At 42.5% G+C, this 27618-nt stretch overlaps 1 protein-coding gene across 2 annotated transcripts in view; it reads right to left on the reverse strand.

Moving 5' to 3' along the window:
• ANKFY1 (ankyrin repeat and FYVE domain containing 1) overlaps positions 1–27618 on the reverse strand; it is a 65009-nt gene that overhangs the window by 25077 nt on the left and 12314 nt on the right. For both annotated transcript variants that reach the window (XM_081945317.1, XM_081945316.1), the window contains exons 3-9: positions 25196–25314; positions 11950–12085; positions 8844–8967; positions 7313–7462; positions 6101–6266; positions 652–856; positions 210–278 (exon numbers count right to left, since the gene is read on the reverse strand). In XM_081945317.1, coding sequence (XP_081801443.1) covers positions 210–278; positions 652–856; positions 6101–6266; positions 7313–7462; positions 8844–8967; positions 11950–12085; positions 25196–25314 — 969 coding nt within the window. The remainder of the gene's footprint in view (positions 1–209; positions 279–651; positions 857–6100; positions 6267–7312; positions 7463–8843; positions 8968–11949; positions 12086–25195; positions 25315–27618) is intronic.

The following is a 27618-nucleotide window of genomic DNA, read 5'->3' on the forward strand; positions in this document are numbered from 1 at the left end:
TTTGTGAAGGTATATGAAAAGGAAAAAATAAAACTTTTTACCAAAAAAAAGTTTAACTGTTATTGCAATTTTTGATAAATGCAAAGTAATTCTTCCAGGCTGTAACCTCAAATGTAGCATATGATTTTTAATGACGTTATTTAAAATAGCAGCCCAACAGATAAACCTTCCTTAACTTATCCATATTTTGTTGGCTCCCACAAACTTACTGCTTGCACTGCAGCAGCTGACTGAATACTTGGTCGTTTCTCACAATAACAGATGAGTGCAATGGAGTTCTAAGGAAGAAAAGAAGAAAAAGTTAGTGCCGAGTTAGGAAAAGTGCTGAGAATGCTTGAGCTTTAGCAGATACTTCTGGAGGATGTTGACAGTTAGAACAATTAATCAGTGGAACAGAAGTTGCCTCCAGAAGTTGTGAATGCCCCAACACTGGAAGTCTTTAAGAAGATGTTGGATAGCCATTTGTCTGGAACGGTATAGGGTTTCCTGCCTAGGCAGGGGGTTGGACTAGAAGACCTCCAAGGTCCTTTCCAACTCTACTATTGTATTGTATTGTATTGTATGTTCAGCCTGGGGAAAGCTTCATATGTCCACATCAACCTCATGAGTAACAGTCACGCGTACAAAAACAGCAGGCTACCCAATAGTCACCTTCCTTGACTGTCTTGCATGTTGGGATTGGCTCCTGCCCTTAGGAGGGACTCTGCAATCTGCGCCATCTCCGACATCACTTCTGGTTTGTGCTTCTTGGAGTTATAGGATGCCACAAGATGCAGGGGAGTTTCTTGGTCTCCCAGCGTTGCAGCATTCACCCGGGCACCATTTTTAATCAGGAAATTAGCAGCAAATTTATCTCCTGTTGAGTGGAGGGGAAATGATGACAAGTATCTCAACATGTGAAGCAAAAGTCACCGTCCCTGCCCCGCCTTTCCCTCCCATTCAGAACCAAGCCCTGAAAATAATTAATTGCCTCAAAACCTAGAAATTTAGCAGTTTCTCTTTCTGATCTCTCGGATGAAGAACACAAGGGTTCAGAAGGATTTTCTGCAAACTAAGAAATTAGCTAGGCACATACAATATAGCCCAGGGGTGTCCAAACTTGGGACCTTTAAGACTTGTGGACTTCAACTCCCAGAATTCCCCAGCCAGCATGGCTGGCTGGGGAATTCTGGGAGTTGAAGTCCACAAGTCTTAAAGGTCCCAAGTTTGGACACCCCTGGTATAGCCTAATTTGCTAATGAAGGAAAGCTCTTCCATTAAGACTCATAATAAAAAATATATATTCCCATATATAAACATGTCCCTGTGAGAGAGAAACAGAGTTACCAAAAAAAGAGAGAGAGAAAATAATGACTACTGGAATTCCCTTGAAGCAGATATTTTAGATAGAAAGGGAGATTATACTTTAGGTTTCTTAGAACTATGTCCTGGGTCCCCACATTACACCACAATAGGACTATCCAACACTTGAGTGATCAGGAGCTGCCTTCAATATCATTGTTTGCATGTGTTATGTCTACGCTAAGCTTATGTTAAGGATTATACTTCATGTTTTAGTAAATACTGCCAATTTTCAGTGATCAATGTTATTAAAATATGAGAGTGGTTGAAGATATTTGAAAATTTACCCCTACAGCAAGCCATAGCTTTTCAGCCATGATTTTCTGACTATTCTACAACTGACGGGGCTCTTACAACACAATGAACTAACGCCAATGAACTGCCTAATAGTTTATCCATAATCCAGACTATGCATTAACTTTGCAGTAAAGGCAGATTAAGTCAGCAAGAGCCCGATTACAGTTTTATGATCATGGTGCCAGCTCTATCTACTATAAAGGTTGAGAGAGACAGAAATCACACATGCAAGAGAAAGAGGAACTGCTGGATGTATCAATGAACCCATTATTAACTTTCTTCCCTTTTGGCCACTATTTTTTTTTTTTCTAGGCACAGGCAATGGGGCAGCAGGGACAAAACAGCAGCATTGTGCAAGGTAAGACTGACAGTAGAGGGCACAAAGCAACCAACAGAGACAATTTCCCTGTGTTTGTGTATATGCCGTTTCTTCTGCCTCTTATAGCTTTCTCAGCCTGCCAAAGGGAGAATCTTTCAAACTGGCAGAAGACCAGAGGGATGTATGAAACACGGGCAAACTCTCAAAACAGGCTTTCCTAAAGATTTTAATGAAGTCAGGATAGGAAAATCTGGACCAGAGAGTCTCTTAGATGGAGACAGCTGGGAGCCAGGAACAGAAGCATGTTTTAAGGGGGGGGGGGAGGAGTTTTCAGTTTTCACTCATCCACAGCTTAACGAACAAGTAGTACGTAAAGCAACCCTAGAAATGGCTATCCAGAATAAGTAAGACGTTTGGGGAGGGCGGAGGGCATATTTCTGCCATGAATCAGGTACAGTTTGTGCAAGTTCTGCAAACAGCAACAGTCCTTGGCCTGGCCAAGAAAAGACTGGGAAAAGTAAAGGCAGGGAACTCCAGCTGCACGTAGACAATCAGGACGTGAGATGTGCTGAGTTCCCAAGCAAACCCTCAACCTCTCTTTCTCTTGTGGTCCTGCCCATAACTGGAAACGGACAGCGTGATTCCCTTTCATTTAAGCAGGAAGGACAAAGTGGTTGAACTAATAGGTTTATCACTGTGAAAAATAAACTGGGAACAAGATCCCTTTGCTCTTCCCTCCACTGACCGCATCCAAGAACTGAAAAACAAAGTATGTATGAAAACCCACTCTATGCTTGCCCCTGCATCCCAGCCCTTCTTTTCAGTGTGGATCCTGGCCAAAATGGCTGCCCATTAATACTTTAGAACCACAAAGAGAGACAATGGACTTCCACTGGACAATGGGAAAGCTGCTTCTGGAACCTCAGCATAGCAAGAAAAAAATCTCATCCCCTGCAGTCAGTGGAGGGAAGAGCAAAGGGATCTTATTCCCGGTTCTGCAATTTCAAACTCCAGCACTGATATCACAGCCAAAATCCTAACCCTCTGATGAGGAGCACAAACTTCAGTGAACTGCTAAGCCAAAATGAAACAGCACTCAATGTGGGCTACATTTGATATGTATGCATGCTCTTAACGTGCAAGCATTTTGTACTATAGATCAAAATAGAGAAGGACAATTTTCCTGCCAAAGAAGGTAAATATATGTGTTCCAGGATAATGTTGCAGGATCCAAACTGAGCCAGTCACCAGGACCAAAGATTTATTCTTCCAACGTTTTGGTGTAGAGGGCTGGCTATTAAGTCATTGATTATTGTTTCCTTGTGTTGTTGTACCATGAACACCGGATAGGCTGCTAGTAAATCAGTCCTCCTATTGACTGACATGGGGCCCATTTCCCAGGCTTCAATCATTTCTCTGGCTGTTTCTATCCCTCCTTGGCCAACAATCATACAGTAGTAGCTGCAAAATTGAATGCATGCCCTTGTTCATTGCAATGTGAGGCTACCAATGAGTTTGGGTCTCCTTGTCTAACCATTCACTCACAAGCCACTAATTAACAACTAAAAGCTTACACACCACCAGCAACCATACAAATACAGTGTGTAGACCTCATATTCTGGAGAGACAGAAGATCCCTAATGTTGAGCTCCAGCATGAGCTTGAAAGCTTGGAGGAATAAATCTTTGGTTCTGGTGACAGACCCAGATTGGATCCAGCAATTTTCCTTTTTTACATCCAAAGGGAGCATGCTTTATTTTTTTGCTTGTAAAGGTAGGATGAGGGTGGCATGACAATGGTGCAATTATATCAATAGAAGGGACACCATAATTTTTTTTTCAGGCCTTGAGGTTGGGGATCTGAACCAAATTGATTCCACTGGCAATCTAATATACCTCTTTTAGAGTTTCTTGAACAACAACAACAATAACAAAATAAAAATAGTAGAAACAAGGACTGCCAACAAGAAGACACTTTGCTGCTGATGCTTGAGGGTATGTTCACAGTGTGGACACAGAACTATGATTCAGATGCTTTTCATTTTCTATAGGCATTTAACTCAGGGGCAGAACAGAAGATGCTTCCCCACTGTCAGAAAACGATGTAACTCAAGATGTTCCTGCTCTGTTCTTTTGCTCTCAGTGTCATGGCAACCAATTCCTATCTGACCACACTAGTTCTCAAGACGGTTTTCCTCTTGCACGCTAAAAACGTAGAATATATAAACATCATACATTGTGCAAAGCTCCGGGGGAGGTGTTTGTTTTTCGGTTTACGAAACACCACCTTAAAACAAAGTGCAATATAACATCTGGCATTAGCCCAGAGATTTGTCATAACAAGACACCTTAAATTACAACAGCTTTCCCAGCTATGCAATGGGCACAGCTATGGAGACCCTCCTCGGGTTGAAGTTCGCTGTCAGCAATATAGACTACAATTCCGTATGCAAAAAAATGGCGGACGAAGGTCCATTGGAGAACAGACACAGCAGGAATAAGAGGGAAACCTGACAGCAGCAAGAAGAGAGGACTACTATGTTGGCCATTTTCCCTACAAATGAGCCTCACGTTTGGGGAGGCAGAAGTGTTGGTGGCTTTGATAAAATCTGCGCAGTCATGAAAACTCCCTCATTCTACACTGTACCCCACCAGGAGACGGACGTTTGGCCCCAATTCTAAAACATAACCCTCTATACTCCATCCTAGGTTAGCTAGATCCTTCACATATTTGTAAGGGTAGTTGGATCAATTCAAGTCCAAGCTTCAGTCAAGTCCAAGTCCAAGACAGATGCCACTGTGTTGTGTTGACAAAGGTTTCTAAGCATCGCCAAAGCTCCAGGCTCAAAATCATGATTGACTACTTTATATTAGAGGTATACAATCTGAGGTCCTGGACACATATGCACATATCCCCCAGGCCATACAAAAGTTATCCAATAAATATTTTTACTGATGTCAAGGAAGAAAATGAGTCAATATTAGATGAACAAATATATATTTTTCTTTTTAAGACCCTGTAATCTCTTCTATCGGGGTGGAGTCAGGGCAACTGAATGGAGCTGAGTGTTCACTGACCAGATGCCCTTCCTGATGCCTATGCGGTGGTCACAGCAATTTTCTCTTTGCACCCTGATAGAGAAATGTCTGTTGTTACCACGGATTCAACTGTCAGTCTTCTGTGAGCTGAGCGAATACAACACTAGGCCATCGCACTGCCTGAGCACATATACTAAATATATTAAATTAATGTAAATTGCATAAAATTATGTCAATTTTTTATCTTGGACCTGCTTTTGTGTGTGTGTATAGCCCTCAATGCTTCGTTTGAAAGCCAAATAAAAAGTTTTAAATCCTGGTTCAGGTTAAACAGAGGCCACTGAAATCTGTAAAAGGTGCAAACTGGCAAAATGAAGACTTCCAGGATCACCCACTGTTTCTGCTCTAAAATTGCTCACCCCACTACCTCTGTAGACCAGAAGAAAGGAATTTGTGTATGGTACAGGTAGTCCTTGACTTACAGCCATCTGTTTGGTGACCATTCAAAGTTATAAAACGGCACTGAAAAAATGATTAGGAGAGTTTTTTACAATTACGACCACTGCAGTATCCCCAGGGCCACAGGATCAGAATTCAGATGTTTGGCAACTGGTTCATATTTATGACGGCTGCAGTATCCTGGGGTCCTGTGATCATTTTTTTCTGACAAGCAAAGTCAATGGGGAAGCCCGATTGATTTTACATCTGTGTTACTAACTTAACAACTGCAGTGATTCACTTAACAACTGTGTCAAAAAGGTATAAACTGGGGCAAAAGTCACTTAAAAACTGTCTCGTTTAGCAACATAAATTTTGGGCTCACTTGTGGTTGTTAAGTCAAGGACTACCTGTACTAAAACCCAATTCTGTCCTGAGATTATATCAAGCCAAAATGCAATCATATGAACTTAACATGGCCTTTGGCCTTGCATGATATATGAAACCAGCCAATGACTGCTTGTTCAACAAGTCATAGTTAAGCAAAATGTCACCTTATTGAATGCAGCAATAGTTACTCTGAATTCCTAGTTGTTTGTCTGTTGCGAAATTCAAAGGCCTGTGACTATTAAATTCAGCCCATCCTGATCTGTATAAACATCTTTACCCCTTTGAATTGCTTTGTGCAACAAACTCCAGCCTTTCTTGTCCATCATATCCACATCTGCTTTGTGATTCACCAAGGTAGTTGCAATGCTTTCCAGCCTTCGACAAAGTGCTAAGTCTAAAGCAAGGTCTCCATTGTGATCCAGATCATTTAACTTTCCAGGCAGCTGCAGGATTACAGAAACAGTGGACAGATGTCAGCCAGTGTGATAATACAAGGAAGAGAAGCAGTTACCAATATTTTAAACCAGGATTCAAATATCTGTTCCCAATGGAAATGCTAGGTAAGAAGGGAAAACAAAAGGGCAGAATAAACTTTTAGGAGATGGGAGATGAGAAATGTATTCCATTTGGCAGAAGATCTACGATTCAGTTAGAGCTCAGAATCACTGACAATCAGAAGGAAAGAGAAACTGGCTACATAGATCAGTGGCCTCAATATACAGAACAGCTTCACATAAAGCCATGATGGCACAGTGGTTACAATACAGTATTGCAGGCTAATTCTGCTAACTGCCAACAGTTTGGCAGTTTGAGTCTCAACGGCTCAAGGTTGACTCAGCCTTCCATCCTTCCGAGGTCGGTAAAACGGGGACCCAGATTGTTAGGTGCAATATGCTGACTCTATAAACTGCTTTATAGAGAGGGTTGTATAAGCACTATGAAGCAGTATGTAAGTCTAAGTGCTATTGCTATTGATAAAAGTTCTATTAGATCAGTGTTAGCTAACATTAAGCATTTTAAGATGTGTGGACTTCAACTCTCAGAATATCCCAGTTAGCACTGAACTCCACACATCTTAAAATGGTTAAGGAAACATTGAATTTGATGCATTAAAAATAAATATAGCAAAAACTATTCTTTTTTATCCTTTAATTTTTTTTATTAGTATCAATCGCTAGCAATTGTTCCTTTTTAAAAAAAAATACAAAGTGCACGTGTGCTAGAAATATTCCAAAATGTCATGTCTTATAGATTGTAGAGGCATCTCATCCTCCTCATCCAGGCTATCTGAGAAACCGTCTCATCCCAATGGGATTAGCCCAGGCACCCATCATTAAAAGGGATATGCTGCAGATCCCATCATTCAAGGAATTCTGTCTGATGAAGTCCAGAAGAGTCTCTTCTGTCATGACCACTGCCCTTTGTCCTAGAGTTCCCTCTAAGCAAGATGGGCTACACATACATTAATTAATTAATTTAGTAATCCTACCTGTGAATCCATTTCAATAAGGTATAGGAAAACAACATCTTCTCTTTCCACTTTAATAGCTTTGTGCAAAGGGAAATCCGTTTTAGATTTGATCATTTTATACAAGAGCTGAGCACTCATACTACTGAAGTCTTCTTTCCTCAAATCATCCTGCAAAGTATTAGGGAAAAAGAGATATAATTTTATCTCGATCTCAACAAACATAAGCTTAGTCTTCCAAATCATGCTATAAATGAGAATGGCCACTGAGCAATTTTGACCGTGAATTCAGAGATTTTTTTTTAAGCAGAAGTCTGATTAAAAGTCCAGCGAGATTCACTAAAAAGGCAAGAAACATTCTAAGAATCTGTTTATCTCAGAAAACAGAAATATCTATCCTTTTAAGAAACATGTCTCAACCAGGAAGCAGAAGGATGAGGATATATAGGTTTCTCAGTTTTACAAACGACATCTAGATAGATCAACCTATAAACTCAAAAAGAAAGATCCAAGGAATTATATTGTGCTTTCAAGACAAAATAAATATCCATCATGACAAAGTAATGGCATTAATTAAGGAACTTCTGAGTTACAATATGTGCTGTGGTATAAGAAGACCACTAAGACTAAGGAGACTATCTTTCATAGTCTTACATACTAGCCATTTTCAATTAGAACTCTTGAAGACTACCTGTGCAGACCGTACATCCTATTTATAAAAAGTACTGTACTTTAGTTTCTCCACATTAGAACCAGACCTTGCAAGAGGGGGAAAAAAAGAACGTCTAAAATTTCTTGCTTTGAAAGGAAGGAAAAAAACCTCCTCCTTTGATTCACTAAACTTTCTCTCCTGAAGAATACCAGTGTTGTAGTTCTGTACACAACTGTTTCCCTGGGGCTTGGATCACAGTTCTAAGAACATCTGCCCATATTTCATCATCCCAAACTACTAGCATATTTATCTGAAGACAGCGTGCAGGCTGATGTTCTTTAGTGAGGCATTTTCTCCATGCCACAAAATGTTTTCACAGAAGAAAACAGTTTTGAACTAAGCTGCTATTCAGTAATGACAGGCCAGAACCTCATGTTTTTGATGCAAACAGCACTTCTGCTAATGCTAAGACACCCTATTTTAAGTAGCCAGGCACCACTGGTGTGAGGAAAAAACTGTTGGTTTCCTCGTGTAAAAATAAAACTTCTCAGAACATGAAAAGTGAGGACAATGTTGAAGAGGCTGAGCTAAACAATCTCTCTCTAACATGCTGGCTTGTTCCATACAAGGAGGTTCTCTCTCTTTGTTTTTATCCACAAGAGCATTCATAGTAAGATAATTCCTCTGGGATATAGAATACACTATTGGCACCAAACAAGGTTCACAAAAAATATGTGGTGTGACAACAAATAAAACATACCAATATCTTAGCATAATTTCAAAGTTTACACAGAACTTGCATGGATAACATGGATAACAGCTACACTTTTAGGGATTAGAAGTAAAAAATAAGGATGCAAATCCTCAAATATCTCTTTGAAGAGATCTCTTAACGCTTACCCAATGATTAGCAATTATCTCAGCACAGTAGTTCATTAAAGTGCTGGCATTCAGCTCTTCTGCTGTTTGATAGAAGCGGATACAATTTCTTACATTGACAAGTGACATGACTCCTTTTTCACACCTATTAAGTAGTAAGCACAAGAGAATCAGCAAGCACTAGTCAAGGGAAAAAAGTAAACAGAAGGGATATCATGGTATGAAACCAGCAGGAAGAACAATTTCATATATTATTACAGTTGAATCCAAATTTCTTTTTGGCTTAGATCAGTTTTTATTTTTATGGAAGCCAGATTCAAAATAAATCAGAGTCCAAAACCGATTCCAAATAATGTTTTCAAAATTGTTTTGAACACAAGAAAATAACAGCAGTTAATTAACTCAGAAACATTTAAATTGTGGCACACAAGAAAGAAAAGGATCAAAGAATCCGGGAGCAACTTTTTTGACTAACAGACTCTATTAAAAGATATGTACTGTATATGTTTTTGTGAACCGCAGCTTATTTAATCAGATGCAAAAAAAAAATGCTTAGGGCCCTAGACCAATATAGGATTTAAATTGGAGTGAAGTAAAAGATAGAGGACATCAAGGTAGTTATCCAGATATAGGCTTTATCTGAGACAGATTTAAACCACCTTATCAATTAACAAATGCAATGCGTTAAAACCCTTGTATTTGTTGAGATCTTCAAAGATGATCTGATTTTTTAATGTACATCAGCAATTTCTCACTCCATTGTGTGGTTAAATGGTCCATTTCTCCCCCAAACAGTTACTTTGAAGTATTTTGTCTCTCAGCAGCTAGCTCACATTTGTTGCCTTTTGCATCGTCCTGCAGTCACAGGACCATGCTTTACAACGTTTTTTTCTGCCAGAAACTGATGTTTACTTCTGATTTGTGGACGATGGATTCACTTAATGACTGTGGCATTTGTTTTATGACTGCCACAAAAAAAAAATAGAATTGGGCACAGTCACTTGGTGACCTACTCAATGATGAACACAACATACAGCTGTAATTATGGGCTCAATTATGGTCATTTTGTCTGAAACAGTATCGGGTTTCCTGCCTAGGCAGGGGGTTGGACTAGAAGACCACCAAGGTCCCTTCCAACTCTGCTATTGTATTGTATTGTACTACCTATAAAGACATAAGAAATTCATATATAACATAAGCAGGTTACATAATGTTTATATTGCACATTTTTATGTTTTGTGCGTTTATTCTATTTTATGAAATTTAATACATCATGTATATACCTATGTGTATCAAGAGGAATCAGAAGATACAGAATGACAAGTTAATAGTAAAGTTATATGGATTACTTACGCAAAAGTAAAACACTGATAACACTAAGATTAAACTTTAAGATAAGAACATCTAACTATCAACAATTCTGGACACTTTATATTCTAACAAGGCTAGAACAGCAAAACAAAAAACCAAAAAACAACCCACTCCTTCAAGGAATGTGTGTCCAGAAAAAGTAAAAACATACAAATAGAACAAAAATATTAGAAGAGTTCGCTAGTAACCATTCTTCAAGGCTTGGGAAAATATATATTTTAATGCATTCTAGAATGTCATCTTGCTGAGACTCTTATGGATCTCTGGGGAATGCCAGAGGGTAGGCACAGCAACATATGAGGCACATTTCCTAGATTCCACTAGATGGCATTTTTTAATTGAAAGGAGTGCACGTATTCTGCCAGATTCTATTAGACAGGAAGAAACTGTAGGAGATAGTTGGTCCTGCAAATAATCAGCTGATTTTATAGATGGTAACCAGCACCTTAAAATGCATTCAGACGTCATCAGGCCACCAGTTCAGCTCCCAGAACAGAGGCATTACATGGACATATAGTGGCATGTCTTATTACTGCTTGTGCTGCCATATTCGGAACCAACTGTAATTTTTTTTTCGGGGGGGGGGGGGAGACTTTCAAATGCAGCCCATATGGAGCACATTGCAGTATTCCATTCATGAACTAAGGAGTAATTTCCTGACTCTTAAGAGTTATTTTGCAATGGAATAGCCTGCTTTCTCCATCACTGGAAGTTTTCAAACAAAGGTTGGATAACTATTTGTCTGGGATGATCTGAGGATTTCTGCTCTGAACAGGGGATTGGACCAGATGATCTTTTAAGATTCCTTCCTTTACGATTCTATGATAAATGAAATATAGACTAAAAATGGTCAGCAGACCAATCTAGATGATAAAGTGTAGCAAGCTAAGAATTTATTTGGTTATTGTGGAAAGTTTTGGGGTCTCAATTGGTGAGAATTATTGGAACCAGATGTAAAATATGTGTAGATGTGCAATTATTAATTTTAATAGAATAATAGATTTTTTTAATTATTTATTGGGTTATTGCTGTTGCTCTCTGTGCAGTGTCTGGACTCTATTAAAGATTGAGGAAGATTTAACACACTCTTCCAAATTATCCTTTAAGATAATTTTACAAACCCAAAAAACCTACATCTGAGGAAAATCATAAAAATACTATCCGAAATTCAAGAATTGTAGAATGCACAAGTTGGAAGGCAATTGTACCAAGATGGGGGTTGAGCTGCAAGGATTGATGACATGTAACCATTCAGCTCCTGTTTAATCATCTCCAGCAAGAAGGAATCCACCACTGTTTAGATAGATGGTTCCATTGCTTATAATAGCTATTTTCATCAGAAAATTCCTTTTAATATTCATTTTGAATAGCCCTTCTTTTCTTTCTAATCCAACAGTTCTCATCCTGCTAACAGCTTCAAGAGACCTGAACTATCCTCTTTTAACGCAGGCACATTCTTAACTTCATCCACAAAATCTGGCCCCAGACGATCAGCCAAATGACCAGTACATCAGCTCCACACCTCAATAGCCTCTGGAAAACTCGTGTTTGCTTCCTCTAACTCCCTAGTGCCTGACCTGTTAGTAAAAATAGGCCAGTGTGCTATGATGATATTGAACTAGAGATGGGGAGACCCAAGTTCTAGTCTGCTGTCGATTCCCAGAGGAGCCGGCAAAATAACAATAATTGACATTGGATAAAATAGCCATGCCATGCTAATTAAAACAGAGGCACCACAACTCATTCAGAAGCTTGCCTTTCCCTGAGGAGTTGCAGCTGAAACCTGTTTGCTACTTTCATCAGCTCTGTCAGGAATACATCGTCTTCTCGCAGCTCCAGCTCATCTGTGTAAATCCAACGCAGCATTGCCATGGCCACCTCGGGATCAGCGTCTGGTGGAAGAGCATCAATTATTATATTCCTATGGGGAGAAACACTGCTTTGCTTTGCAAGAGAGTAGCTTTACTTATTATTTCCTTCAATAAGGAAACAGTAAGTAAAATTCAGACCTCTGATCGGTGCCAATCAGCACATGTCTTCACCCAACCAACCCAAGGAAACGCTGGCATAGATACGGATCAGACTGTAGCCAACTATGGTATTTTTTAGCTTTGGCAGCTCTATGATTCCAGGCAATTGTGGCTTACTGAGAAAAACCATCAGTTAAAAAAAGTTGTTGGCACAGCACAGCAGCAGCAATGTCAATACAAATGGACTTATCAACAGGTGATTTGGAAAGATGAGGGATTTAAGAGGAAGATCTATACTACAGCTGGGTCTCATTATTGCAGGTAATGAATCTCAAGAAATGATCCGAATTACAGGTAGTCCTCAACTTACAACAGTTCAAAGTTACAGAATTTAAAAATGTGACATAACCGTTTTTCACACTTACAATTTCAACCGCTGCCACATCCCCATGGTCACATGATCGTAATTCAGATGCTCGGCAGCTGGTTCATATTTATGATGGTTGCAGTGTCCTGGGGTCACATAATTCCCTTTTGCGACCTTCTGACAAGTGAAGTCATTGGGGAAGCCAGATTCACTTAACAACCATGTTACTAACTTAAATGATTTACTTAACAACTGTGGCAAGAAAAGCTGTAAAATGGAGCAAAACTCACTCAACAAATGTTTCACTTCGCAACATAAATTTGGGACTCAATTATGGTTGTAACTCGACGACCACCTATATTCAAAGCTTTATGTAAAATATGTTGTTAATCAGTTCTAATCCGGAAGCACCTGATGCTCCGCTCCCTGACCCTCAGGATTTCCCTGGGCCCTGGCCACTCTGAAACTGGCTATTTAACCATGCAAGGAAGCCTAAAGAAAAGACCAGCAGGCAGGGGGAAGCCTTGAGAGGCCATGAGGGGGGTGGATGGAAAGTAGGCCTCAGCCTACAGACTGGAACTGAACATGGCTGAGTGGCCAAATTCAGAACCGGCTGAGGCTTATGGGACAAATTGTCAGGTTCAAATGAAGTTTGCCCTCTTCTGATGGATCTATAAAATAATGTTGTCAGGAGAGCTCTATTTTTAAAATATTGATTTGTTATTTTAAGGTATTCCCTTTGTCCAACATTGTACAAATTCTCAGAGCCTACGAATCCTATTATAAACATTAACAGAATGTGTGACAAAATTCTGATTTAATATTGTTTCAGCTATGAAATGTCTTTTCAATGTCTTTTATCAATAACATTATTATTTGATTAATCCCTTTATAGCTAAGGAAAAAAAGTACAACCTTCGGCTACAATAATGCTACACATATTTGCTATCAAAATTTAAAAATACATGCTTTTCTCTTTTTTACTTCCCATCTCTTTTTTCGTGTTATATCATTTTTTTTTTCAAATTGTCAGGTTCAAATGAAGTTTGCCCTCTTCTGATGGATCTATAAATAATCTTGGACCTTCTCAGACTGAAGAGTGGGGCATTAATAAATAAAAATAATGTTGTCGGGAGAGTTCTATTTTTAAAATATTGATTTGTTATTTTAAGGTATTCCCTTTGTCCAATGTTGTACAAATTCTCAGAGCCTACGGGTCCTATTATAAACATTAACAGAATGTGTGACAAAATTCTGATTTAATATTGCTTTAGTTTAACATTTGTTAAAACAATGAGCTTATCTGCAAAGCAGTAAGGCTGTAATGGCAAACCTGTGGCACGCGGAGCAATTTCTGAGGCCAGCTGATTTTCAGCCGTTTTTCGCCCTCCGGAGGTTTTCCTGAAGCCTCCGGAGGGAGAAAAACGGTCCAATGGGCAACCTGAAAGTCTGTTCCCGAATTTCCAGTTTGCATGTTGGGCTGTTTTTTGTCCTCCCCTGGCTCCTAGAAAGCCTCTGGAGCCCGGGGAGGGCGAAAAATGGACCTAACGGGCCCACTGGAAGTTGGAAAACAGCCCATTTCTGGCCTCCGCATACGCGGGGCAGCAGCGGGGAGGGTTCACGCGTGTGTGTGCAGGGGCACAGTGCATGGGGGCATTAAATTATGGGGGTGGGCACGTGAGAGAGCGCGAGAGAGAGGGCACGTGAGAGAGGGCACGTGCTTTTGGCACACAAGGTGAAAAAGATTTGCCATCCCTGTCACAGTATGTCTACTTAACATACATTTAGAAATACTCCAAATGAATATGTAGATAGATTCTCATTACTTATGCCCCCGCAGCTACTCTCTTAAGGCCAAGATATTAATAATGTAATGATTTAAACTGACAGAGCTGTTGGCATTTACTTTGCAGGGGTGAAAAGCAGTGTATGATAACACTGTTTGCTGTGAACTTTTGGAAATTAACACGAGGTGGGGCCAACCCATGAACTTCAGAAACTAGTAATAGCAATACTATTAGTGATATTTATAATTGTTGCAAGATGAATGCTGGCTGTGTGCCCACCTTCTAAAAAGCAGAGCAGGCTGGCTGAAGTACTAATATTAGAAGGGGTCTTACAGCCAGGGGCATTTGGGACAAGACAGCCATAAAAATGTGCTATCTTTTTATGAGGTTTAATAAGCAGTTCTTGTTCTAATACCCCAAAGACATTACAATCCCTGTCATTATTTGAGTAGTCCCCTTCAACTCTCTCTCCATTCATGATATTTCAACATCAGAAAATAGGCTATAAGCAAGTGACATTGATGTGAAAATATTTCAAATTCCTGTTTTATGGGGATTACACTAGCAAATTGGGGCAGCAGATCTGTTCTGTCCTGTGATTCTAATGAATATGCAGACACAGGCTTGGCTGGCTGCCACGACTAATTATGGAGATAAAGCCACCCTTGGCTAGGAGCCTAGAACGCTATCTTCAAGAAACCAAGATTAGACTTATGGAATTCTTTCTCAACGGCTAGTAAAATGGACTGTTGTTTCCTGCAAAGATTCTCCTCCCGTTGCTCCACCTATAAACTTTTTGGAAGGGGCCACAACCTTAACCAGCTGTCCCTGTTTCCTTCTATGACGTCTTCTCCACAGTTGCTCCCTTCTCCTCTCAGTTCAACCAAACGCACATCAGGGACAACCTCCCTCTGTTCCTCCTCACTGCTCCCTGACTCAGATGCCACCTGGTGGCCAATAGGCCTCTCTAGTTCCTGTTCTGACTCCAAACATCCCTCAGAGTCTTCCTCATCCTTCAGAGCAGTCTCATAATGGTCATCGCTGTCAGAGTCCACCAACAGCTCAGCCGGCCGCTGCTGAGCCACAAGAAGATCCTATCAGAAAAAAGGACAGGACCTACTTCAAATCCACAGTTGTCTATATTAGTGCCCCCTTTTGTACATCACTTGCTCTCAGCCCAATATATTTTGGGCATCTATTTAAAAAAAATGGGTGAGGAAAAATTATTACTGTATTTTTCAGAGTATAAGACGCATCCTTTTCCCTCAAAAAAGAGGCTGAAAATCTGGGTGCATCTTATTCACTGAATTCAGCATTTTTTGCCTCCTGAAACCCTGCCCCTTCACCAAAATTGTCGTGCATAGCTTTTAGGAGGCTTTCAGAGACCTCCTGGGGGCTAGGGAGGGCAGAAATTTTGCCCCCCCTCCCAGCCCCCAGGAGCACTCTATAAGCCTCCTAAAGGCTATTATCCATGCCCTTCTTTTGAAAAAAAAACGGGCCATTTTTGGGAGGTTTGCAGAGTGCAAAAACTTTTTTAAAAAATTGTGCCTCTTCAAAATCTTGGTGCGTCTTATACTCCGGTGCATTTTATACTCCCAAAAATATGGTAATTCTACCAGTAAATCGTTTCAAGGAAGGAAAACATGTATTGTCAGCTCACAATAGGTATTTATAACAATGTTTACTCTGATTAAAAAGGATTAAAGGGATACAGTTAACTCACAAAACCACACAAAATCATGAAAGAGCCATAAACACTCAAGAGAGGCCACTCAGGAGCAATTATATCTAATGCCCTTATCATCACTGAATTCCAGAGCTTGGTTAGGTATGTGGTAGAACTGCTTTCCAAACTATCAGGAAGACACCAAAATGCTGCATATCAGTCAGATCCTAACTGCTGCCTCCATTTCAGAAGTCATACAGTAGATAGCAACAAGTTAGGATGGTAATGAAGAAGAAAAAACTTTTGAAAAAGGCAGATTATAGTGTCCTCTACCTTCAAATCATTATCCATTTGATCTAAGATAAAGCCCAGGTCCAACAAATCATTGTCTACAAGAGTCAAATGTGGATTTGGGTTTGCCTCAGCATCCTATATGAATAAAGCCACTGAGATCTGTAGATTGTAGCTTAGTGTGTTGTGTGAACAAGTGTGGCTTATTATGAAGGGGGAACCTCACTGTCCTACCCTACTCAATTAACAATGAAGTTGAAAAGGAATTTGAACATAAGTCTGCACTAGACCAAGTCACATGAATTAGAGCTGTAACTCAATCAGTATAAAGCTTTCAGAATATCAGGGTTAGGGTTAACTCTAACCCTAACCTCAACAGTGGCTTTTCCTGAAATACATTACAAAATGCTGGGGGCAGGGAATCCAATGGAGTCCCATATCTATTTATTCAGAAGTACATCTTAGAGAACAAGACTAACTTTTGGATAAATCCATATGCAGTCTTTCTGTGCTTTAGATAAGGTGTACTCAAATTGAGAATCTGATTTGGCAATTATATCTGTGAACATTTCACAACGCCAACAATTTTAATATTATACCCTTTCTTTATTCAGTTACAGAGGATCAGAGTAGTGTAAAATTTCAAATTTCCTTTACATAACTTTTAGTAATTTTATGACACACAAATTATATACCGCTATTACTAATTTTAGCAGATGTTAATGATTGTGCTCTTTTGGGGCAATTATGTGTAGACCTATAAACTGTCTACATGAATCTACCAATAACGTAGGGCAATTTCAATCTGATTGGTAGTGTTTTCACTCTTTATGAAATTAATGCTGTGGAACCCAATGCATTTTACGATATAGAAATTTATTTTTCTGAGGAAAAAAAAAAAGTAAATGGAAAATTATTCTGGAAAGTTTCTCATTGTAGATCAGTTATTTTCAAGTAACAAGATTCTTTTTAATACAATGTTAAAGATTGATACAGGTAGTCCTCAACGTACGACCATAATAGAGCCCAAAACGTCTGTTGCTAAGCAAGACAATTAAGTGAGTTTTGCCTCATTTTACGACCTATTTGCTACAGTTGTTAAGCAAATCACTACAGTTATTAAATGAAACATGCAATCATTAAGCAAATCCAGCTTCCCACACTGACTTTGCTTATTGGAAGCTGGGAAGGTTACAAAAGTTGATCACATGACCAGTGGACAGTGCAATTTCCATAAATATATGCCAGTTGCCAAGGGCACGAATTCTGATCATGTGACCATGGGGATCTATACCAGTCCTTAAGCATGAAAAACGGTCATAAATCACTTTTTAAAATGTCATGGTAACTTCAAACGGTCACTAAACAAAAGGTTGTCAGCCTGGGACTACCTGTACATTAATGTCAGCCTCATGGGATAAACCAGATAGAAATCACAACTAGATGAGCTAATTCTACTTTTCGTTAAATTACATTGACAAACTCTTGCAAGTCTGAAAGTTTCTCCTCCTTCTCCTATACCAGGGGCGTCAAACTTGCAGCCGGCTGCGTCACATGCTGGCCACCCCCACCCCGTCTTAGCAAAGGAGAATAAAGTTGCAATACATTACCTGATGCCATGATGCTAAGAGTTTGACACCCCGGCCTTATATAGCCTGAGAAACTAGGGAGGGTCTCTGCTGAGCCTCCTGCCCCAATCACTATCCAGCTGAAGAGTAGGTTGCCTCTTATTTGACCATTCCCTTCGCAGCGTCTCTTTTGTCCAGTCTCCCAAGATCTTTTCCACATATTATAATAAATGAATAATTTTATTTATTTGTGTACTTATTTTTTGCCTGTCTTTATACTGCTTCTCATGCACTCATTTTCAAGTGCATTTGTAAGGCGATTTGTAATGATACAAATCATTAGATATAGAAATAAAATGTGTTGTTAGTTGCGAAGTCGTGTCCGACCCATCGTGACCACATGGACAACATTGTCCCTGGGGTTTTCATGACAAAGATACTGGAGTAGGTTGCCGTTTCCTTCTCTAGTGGATCACGTTTTGTCGGGGCCCTCTGCTATGACCTGTCTGTCTTGGGTGGCCCTGCATGGCATAGCTCATAGCTTCATTGAGCTATGCAAGTCCCTTCGCCACGACAAGGCAGTAATCCATGAAGAAATAAAATTACAATTCACCAAAATTAATAAACATAAAAGCACGGAAATTAAAAAGGTAGGCAGAAAAAAAACCAGTCTGAAACATTTGAGCCCTGAATGGAAAGAGATAACATAATTCTAGGAAAATATAAAACTACTATTCAGTAGGAAGCTTGACATATCCTAAGGTGTTTTAAAATGACTTATTTTATAGCATAAATCCCAGCAGCTCTATTTATTTCACTTAAATGTCTGTTCGGATAACTTCTCTTGGACAGTAGCCTCATCCCAGAATCTAGCTTTTAGGGAAGAGTCATGAATTTTTGACAAGGTTCTCAATCAGGGAGGAAAAAAACCCAAATGAAACAGAAAAGTGGCCAAGTACCTTAACTTGCGCTTCCAAAGATAAAAATGCTGGAATTGCAATAGCTGCCTTACAGAAAGAGCGTTGGTCCTTACCTGAACGCTTATTTTCGGTGGTAAAGGTGGGAGGGACTACGCGTGGGTTTGATACAGCCTGATTGGTGCAAAGACTGAGGGATTTTTCTTTAAGTGTCCTCCTTTCCCTCCTGGCTCCCAGTTCCCGAGGTTGCATGGAAAAGCTGATATTCATATGTAAGGAAATAACCGTGGAAAACAATACACAGAACACAACAGCAATAGCAATAAACCATAATTAACGACCCCCCCGACCCCTCTATACTTTGGGCGGGAAAGTAGTCCCTCCCACCTTTACCACCGAAAATAAGCGTTCAGGTAAGGACCAACGCTCTTTTTCCGGTGGTTTCGGTGGGAGGGACTACGCGTGGGACATACCCAAGCTACGTCCCAGGGTGGGAAGAACTCAACGTGGAAGGGGGGGTCGCCACTTGTTGAAGCACTCTACGGTCGAAGGCTGCATCCCCCGAGGCGAAAAGATCGAGGCGATAGTGCCTGACAAAGGGAGAGGGAGAGGCCCAGGTGGCCGCCCTACAAATATCCTCCAGTGGAGCCCTAGTCGCCCAGGCGGCAGTGGTGGCCGCGCTCCTAGTAGAGTGTGCCGTTATACCCTGAGGGGGTGTCAGGTGTGAGGCCTGGTATGCTTCCGAAATTGCCTGCCGGACCCACCTGCCAATGGTGGCAGAGGATACCCTAGCCCCCAGGGTCCCTGGTAGGAAGGACAGAAATAAGGCTTCCGACCGTCTAAAAGAGGAGGTGCGCCTGAGATAAATGCGTAGAGCCCTCCTGACATCCAAACGATGCCAACTGACCTCCCTCTCGTGGACAGGAGCCGGACAAAAATTAGGTAATATGATCTCTTGAGATCGATGGAACACGGAATTGACTTTTGGCAGGAAGACCGGGTCCAGTCTGAGGACGACCCTATCTTGGTGAAACTGACACAAGTCCTCCTTGGATGACAAGGCGCCCAGTTTGGAAATGCGTCTGGCTGAAGTAACGGCCACTAGAAAAACTACCTTTAAGGTAAGGAATCTGAGATGTACTGTCCTCAGGGGCTCGAAGGGGGCCCCAGTCATTGCCCTAAGGACTAGCGCCAAGTCCCAGGTGGGAAACCTATGTACCGGGGGGGGACATAGATTAGCAGCGCCCTTGAGGAACCTCTTTACCAACGCTGACTGAGTCAGAGAACCAGTCCCCACCCCCGAAAGAATGGAAGACAGGGCCGCTGTCTGCCTCTTTAACGTATTGTGGGACAGCCCACGATCTAGCCCGTGTTGTAGGAATTCCAGGACCTCCGCGACCGAGGCCGAGGTCGGGTCAATGCTAAACCTCCCACACCAGGTAGCAAAGGTTGACCACGTTGAGTTATAAATACGTGTGGTGGAGGGGCGTCTAGAAGCTTCGATGGTAGATATTACTTTGGCTGAAAGATTAACGCCCCTTAGGAGGCTCCGCTCAATAGCCAAGCGGTCAGCTGCAGCCACTGGGGCTCCGGATGGCAAAGAACCCCTTGGAATAAGGTTACCTCCCCCTGTGGAATCCTCCAATGGGGAGCTACGGACAGTTGGACGAGGTCCGCGAACCACGGGCGTCTTGGCCAAAACGGGGCTATCAGAATGACTAGGGCCCTCTCCAAAACAATTTTCCTCAGGGTGCCCTGAATCAAGGGAATGGGAGGAAAGGCATAAAGTAGGCCGGGAGGCCACGGGCACCGCAGAGCGTCTGTGTTCTCCGCATGTCGAGCTGGGAAGCGGGAAAAGAAGCGTGGGAGCTGAGCATTGCTCGGACTGGCAAAAAGGTCCACCAGAGGGGTCCCGAATCGGTGACATATCTTGTGAAATATGGTCGGGTCGAGCTGCCACTCGCCGTGATCCACGGTCGCCCGACTCAGCCAGTCCGCCTGGTGGTTGGCAATGCCCGAGATGTGTTCTGAGATGATCGAGGCCAGATTCTTCTCCGCCCACCTGCCCAGCTTTCGTGCCTCCAGCCATAGACTTTTGGAGTGCGTCCCCCCTTGACGATTTATGTGCGCTTTCGCTGCGACATTGTCCGTCAAGAGAAGGACGTGACGGTTGTGAATATGGTCCCGGAAATGAAGCAGGGCCAGGCGGGCCGCCTTGAGTTCCAGCCAATTGATGTTGTGGCACAGGTCGGATTTGGACCAACGTCCCTGTGCTAGGCTGGACTCCATCACCGCCCCCCAGCCGAACAGGCTCGCGTCTGTTGTTATGATAACTCTGTCCGGTTCCCAGAACTTGGCCCCGCGATTCAAGGATGGTTTCAACCACCACTTCAGAGACCACCGAAGATCCGGCGGAATCCGAATGGGCCGCGGAGAGTTGCTGAGCAATTGCCTCTGGAATGGGATTAGAGTCCACTGCAGTGTTCTGGAATGAAGGCGTGCCCATGGGACGATTCCGATGCAGGATACCATCTTGCCTAGCAGCTGTGCCAGGGTCAAGATGGAAACGGACCGTCTTGAGTGGACGAGGCGGGTGAGTTTCTGAAGGCTTGATAGCCGGTCTGGAGAGAGTCGAACCAGCCCGGCCCTTGAGTCTATTACTGTGCCTAAGTGAAGGATAGTCGTTGAAGGAGACAGGTGGCTCTTGGGAAAATTGATGGAAAAGCCTAGGTCTTGTAGGAACTGAATGGTGGTCTGTACGTCCCTCGCAGCTTGAGACTGGGCGAGGACGAGAACGTCGTCGAGGTAACAATGGAGTCTCACCGGTCTCGAGCGAAGGTGAGCCGCCAGGACCTTCGTGAAGGTGCGGGGAGCTGATGCTAAACCGAAGGGGAGAGCCCTGTATTGAAAGTGCTGCCCCCCGTGGGAAAATCGGAGAAATTTTCGATGGGACGGCCGAATTGGAATATGTAAGTACGCTTCGGTTAAGTCTATGGATGCCATGAAATCTCCTCGTCTGATGCCGAGGAGGATTGACTTTAGCGAAGACATCTTGAAGCGCCGGTAAACTAGGTAGGCGTTGAGGCGCTTCAAGTCTAAGATCGCTCTCCATCCCCCGGAGCTCTTCGGGACCACGAATAGATTGGAATACACCCCTTGACCCCACTCCCCCTGAGGAACCGGTTCGACAGCCCGAATTTCGATCAGGTGTTGAATCGCGAGAAGCGTCAGGCGCCGTCTCTCCGGGTCCCTGGGGGGGGGGGAAGGTTCTGAAGAGCGTCGGGGGAGGGACCAGGAACTCCAGCCGGAGTCCTTCCCTGACTGTCGTTCTGACCCAGGCATCTGAAGTGATTCGATCCCACTGGTCCGCAAAGGACGCCAGGCGGCCGCCTATGGGTAGACCCGGATTTGAGTCATTTGCCCCTGCGGAAGGGACGGCCGCCCCCTCCGCGAAAGGGCCGTTTGGATTGGTTCTGATACCTGTTCCTATCCTGATAATAAGGTCGTTGATACTGCCTATCGTACCTATAGGGAGTGAATCTGCTTTGGCGGAAATCTTGATCTGAAGCCCTATAAGAGTATGACCTACGAAAGGTTGAAGGACGGTTATCTGTCTTTTTTGTGTTGGAAGGAAGGACCTTTTTCTTGTCCTTGTTCTCGACAAGAAGAGGATCCAGAGAGGATCCGAAAAGGTTGGTACCTGAGAATGGTGCCCCTGCCAGACTCCATTTGGACTTATTGTCCCTTTGCCAATTTCGGAGCCATAAAAGCCTCCGCGAAGTCACAGAGGTGGCTAGAGCTCTGGACGAGAATTTAATGGAGTCGAAGGTGGCGTCCGCCGAGAACTGAGCGGTTGAAATAATCTTGGCAAGGTCCTGATGAAGTCGCTCATCTTCCAGGGGAATGTGGTCTTGTAGCTGCCGAAGCCACATGACCGATGTGCGATTAAGTAAGAAGCCGCTGCGGCTGCCTTAATAGCCCATGCCGAAGCATTAAAGTTTTTGCGTAGGGCAAGTTCCGCTCGTTTATCCTCCGGTTTCAATTTATCGGCCACATCACCCGTGACCACGGAGGAAGCGTTGGCTAACAAGGCCACGGGGGCATCTACTGTGGGCAGCTGAAGAGCCTGCGAGAAGGCCTTCTCCATATTGTAATAGCTTTTGTCGCTACTGCTGGGATTAGGAAGAGAAGAAGGTTTAGACCACTGATCTTGAACTACCTCCAGAAAAAGGGGAGGAGCTGGCACCTCTTCCTTCTCAGTGTTAGGATTGATAAACATGGCCAGATTGGGGTCCTTACGCTGGTAAGCCGGAGGGGGCCCCGTGCCAATCTGTGTGGTCTTTTTAGCTTTTTGGAGCATAGGCTTAAATGCTAGAGGAGGAAAAAGACCGGGAAAACCTGGTGTTTCTGGGATGTCCTCTTCATCCTCAGAAAATCCTAGAGTAACGTGTGCAGGTTCCCCCAAAAAGGAGCCCTCGCTGACCACAGAGGGGGAAGCCGCCCTAGACCTCTCCAGACCTCTATCAGCAGTCTGAGGCCTGCTAATGGCAGCAGCCACAGGATGAGGCCTACTCTGGGGAGGATCCCTGTGAGCCAGGCCTGAGGAAATACCCTTATAAATTGCAGTAGAAATGAGCCTTTTAATATTGGGAGGCAAGTTCTCTAATTCCTCAAGATCCTCCTCTGAAGGGCCCCGGGAGGGATCCTGTGGAGCCAATTGAGCTGGTGGCAAATAGTCTCCAGATCCCCCTTCCCTTGGATCCTCCAATCTTGACCTGTGACTTCTGGGGGAAATGGATGGAGAAGGGGAGGTCACTTCCCTCCTGGGCCTGGCTGGAGAGACTGAAGGGGATGAAGGACTGTAGCCCCTGGTAGGAGAGTCTGAGGCCTGAGACCGTGCCCCAATAGGAGACCTAGATCTGATGGGGGAGTCATGCCTAGAAGCCTGCGCTCGCCTTTCGGCCCTGGCCACCTGTTTTTCCAGGGCCCTTTGTCTCCGAGACTCGTCCCTGGCAGTTGCTCTAGAAGGGCGTTGTTCAGCAGAAGGCTTGGGCCCGGCTGTTCTGGGCCTAAGCCTGCCCTGGGTCTCCTCCACCCCTTCGTTGGCCTGGGCATCAGATGTGGTGGAGGCCATGACTCACTCACGTGTCCGAAGTGCTGTTTGTCAGTCACAAGAATCAAGCCTCGTTGCAGTCGCTGCCAGAGGCTCAGCGTGCCTCTCCTCCGTCGCTGTAGGCCTGCTCCACCAGTTTCAGGAGCGCGGGAATGAGGCCGCCGCCCACGAGGTCGCACCAAAATGGCCGCCGCACCTCGTGGGTGAAGAAATCAAGCGATCCGACGATTGAAAATTGGCTCCGAGGGATCAACCTCGCACACGAGCCAAAGCAACTAGGTTGGATCGCTCTTCAGCTGCCTCGCCGACTGCGAGCAGCACTTGCAGGCAGGGAAAGACGCGGCAGCTCTTTGAAGCCCCGGCGGCACTTGCTGAAGCCGGGAAGTCGCGCGGCAGCTCTTTGAAGCCCCGGCAAGCCGATCGGGCTGATAAGAGTCTCCGCTAAGCTCTAAACCTCGTGAAAGCCGATCGGAGGCTTTTACAGCTGCTGGGTGAGCCTGAATCACCAGAAAAGCCGCTCTTTTCTAGCACCGCAGGAACGGAGCTCCTGAAGAGCCCCCGCCCTCAGGAATTTCCTGAGAGCCTGTTTAAACCTTAAGCTTTATAGCATAGGTTTAATAATAATTTTGAACTGAATATCCAATTTATTAATAATTCAAATTCAACCTCACAGGAGCCAAACTAGCTTGGACCAAAGACCGAGGGAACAGGAGCCAGGAGGGAAAGGAGGACACTTAAAGAAAAATCCCTCAGTCTTTGGACCAATCAGGCTGTATCAAACCCACGCGTAGTCCCTCCCACCGAAACCACCGGAAAATAGACCAGTGTTTCTCAAACTTGGCGACTTTAAGTCCTGTGGACTTCAACTCCCAGAATCCCCCAGCCAGCATAGCTGGCTGGGGAATTCTGGGAGTTGAAGTCCACAGGACTTAAAGTCGTCAAGTTTGAGAAACACTGGAATAGACATTGACACTTTCAGAAAGCAATTGCGAAAGCCAAAGGAATAATCAGTTATCTTCAACAACTTGATTTCCTTGCTGTCTCAGAGACTATTTAATAAGATGAAAAAGACCAACATACCTAACACCCGTGTCATTAAAATTAAAGAGGTATAAGCTTCCAATTTAACTGGCACTAAACACTTAGCATGTTTGAAAGACAAATGCTTCATAATTAGAAGATTGAATACAATTTTTGGAAGCTGTGCATCTCCTCTTGAAGGATAAAAATGTAAACTCTTCTCCCAAAGGCATTTTATGTTTTTATTAATCTTCCCAAAGCAGCGAATTCTTCTCCAATCTCTCACTCACACACAACACTAACCTGACAGATCTAGCTCAGCTGTTGACACTAAGTTGGCCAGACTCCAAGCCTCACTCCGGGCTGCCAATACAAATTTGTGAGCGCTGATGTACCTGTCTCCCACTTTGATCTTCAGGTCACTGAAGAAACAGAACAAACATAACTTTGGATTAGATGACTTGATATTCTGCTAAACATACAACATAAAACTGGAAAAAAATCAGACGAGTCGCAAGGGGACATAGTAAAATATGGGTGCTTTCCATGTACTTTGACTCAGTTTTCAGGTCTTTAAAATGCCTGAGAACCCTAAAGCAGTGTTTCCCAACCTTGGCAACGGGAAGAGGTCCGGACTTCAACTCCCAGAATTCCCCAGCCAACATTGCTGGCTGGGAGATTCTGGGAGTTGAAGTCCGAACCTCTTCCCATTGCCAAAGTTGGGAAACACTGCCCTAAAGCAATTTCTTCTTTCAGCATTTCTGGAAAACATCTGCTCAGAGACTGACAAGAAAATATAGACAAGCAAAAGCAAAAGAAAAAGAAAAAGGGATGGTAACTAAGATAATACTTCTCATTGCTTATTATTTGCAAGCGCAAAATTAGGTGCTAAGCTACCCACACAGAAGAAAAACATTGAAAAGTCAGGTAAAATCCCCTTCTCTATTCAGGGAAAAAATATTTTAAAGGGCTGCATCTTCAGCTAATTCTGGCTATTTTTATTTTTTTGCAACCTTAAAACAACAGTGTGATAACAATGAGAGCAACCGTAAGTCATCACATCTTTTGAAGTAAAAATACTCTTAATTCAGAGAGAGGAGGAGAGGGGAAGAGAGATCGTTTTCTAAGCACCTCTAACATATGCCATCAAATTTCAGCAGCAAGTCTTAAGCTTTTCAGTGGCACAATCGTTACACATTTCTCGCCAAAAGTGACAACTCCAAAACTGGTAAGCATTTTCAATAACTTTGCTAGCATAGCAATAGACTTATATACCCCTTCATAGTGATTTACAACCCTCTCTAAGCAGTTTACAGTGTCAGCATATTGCCCCCAAGAATCTGGGCCCTCATTTTACTGGAAAGGATGGAAGGCTGATATGATCAGGATTGAACTTCTGGCAGTGGGCAGAGTTAGCTTGCAATACTGCATATTAACCACTGAGTCACCACGGCTACTTACCATCCACTGTTAAAACTAAAATTAATAAAAAAATATGACCTAATAATTTGGACAGATATTTTATATGGCATAAAAATGCAGAAAACTTACACAATAAAAACACACCAATATGAAATGAAACTTCTAGTTTTGAAGAGCAAAAAGAACTTGCACACTAAAAAAATAAATCACTCACAACAAATATTTAATTCAAATTATTTTAACTTGCAAGGCAATGTACGTCTGCCTGGCTCAGCATTAAGATAATACACATATATGTTGCATTCATGTATTAAGTTTGCAATTCAAGAACAGCATTTATTGCCTTAGAGCTATGGCTCTCACACTAATTTAATAAAACTCAATTTTCTTCAAAATGTATATGTCTTATGCAAGATGTTCAGAGCTATCATTACTCTGCAGTTTCTTGGGGGTGGGGGGGGGGAAGAGAGTGTTACAGGAAAATTAGAAAGTGTTACACCCACTGTTTAGCTTAGTTTAACCCATGAAGTGTTTCTAACAGACTGAAAATATTTCCTGTCCAGCCATTATTTTTACATGACCCACTAGTTATGAAACAGAATTACAGCAAGCTGGCCTTGCCATTAATCCTTGACTCTGCTCATGTGTGGAGTTCATTTTCAAGATTGCATCCCTCAAGAAAATACACCAAAATAATACTAGGAACAGCTTGCTAAAGGATAGGCCTGAGTCCTTTGAAAATATAGCTTGAATTTAATTCCACATCTTGAAACTCTAATGCACAAAAGCAATCTAGTTCTGGTGTCTTTGGATCTAATTTATAAATTCTATTCAAATAATACATTTTCATGTACATCCCCCTTCACATTTGTATTTTATTAGTTGGTCTCCCTGTATTTAATCTAGTGCCTCTATGTGTTCTAAAGGAAGCGTACACTCATAAATAGGGAGGAAAAATGATTATTCATTATTTTCCCCTAAACACACCCAGTAAAAAGAAACAAGACAGCTAGAAGCCCAAAATTGGAAATGTATGCTTAATTAAAAGCTAAAACTAAGAAACTCTGGAGATTTAAATGTCAATGGGCACTAGAGATGGTAAAGTTTAAAATTTAGTCCATGGAGCCAAATTGTATTAATTTGATCATCAATTAACATTCAGGATCCATCAATAAAACTTCTATTTAATCAACAGATAAACCATAATGGCTGTGCTTGTATATAGTTAAATACATGGTAGATACATTCACAAAAATGCTAAGCTTAGTTAGTGATATCCTAACTAAAAGGATGAAGTTTTGTGC

This window comes from Natrix helvetica, assembly GCF_964273705.1.
Source record: "Natrix helvetica genome assembly, chromosome: 2".
Lineage (NCBI taxonomy): Eukaryota > Metazoa > Chordata > Lepidosauria > Squamata > Natricidae > Natrix > Natrix helvetica.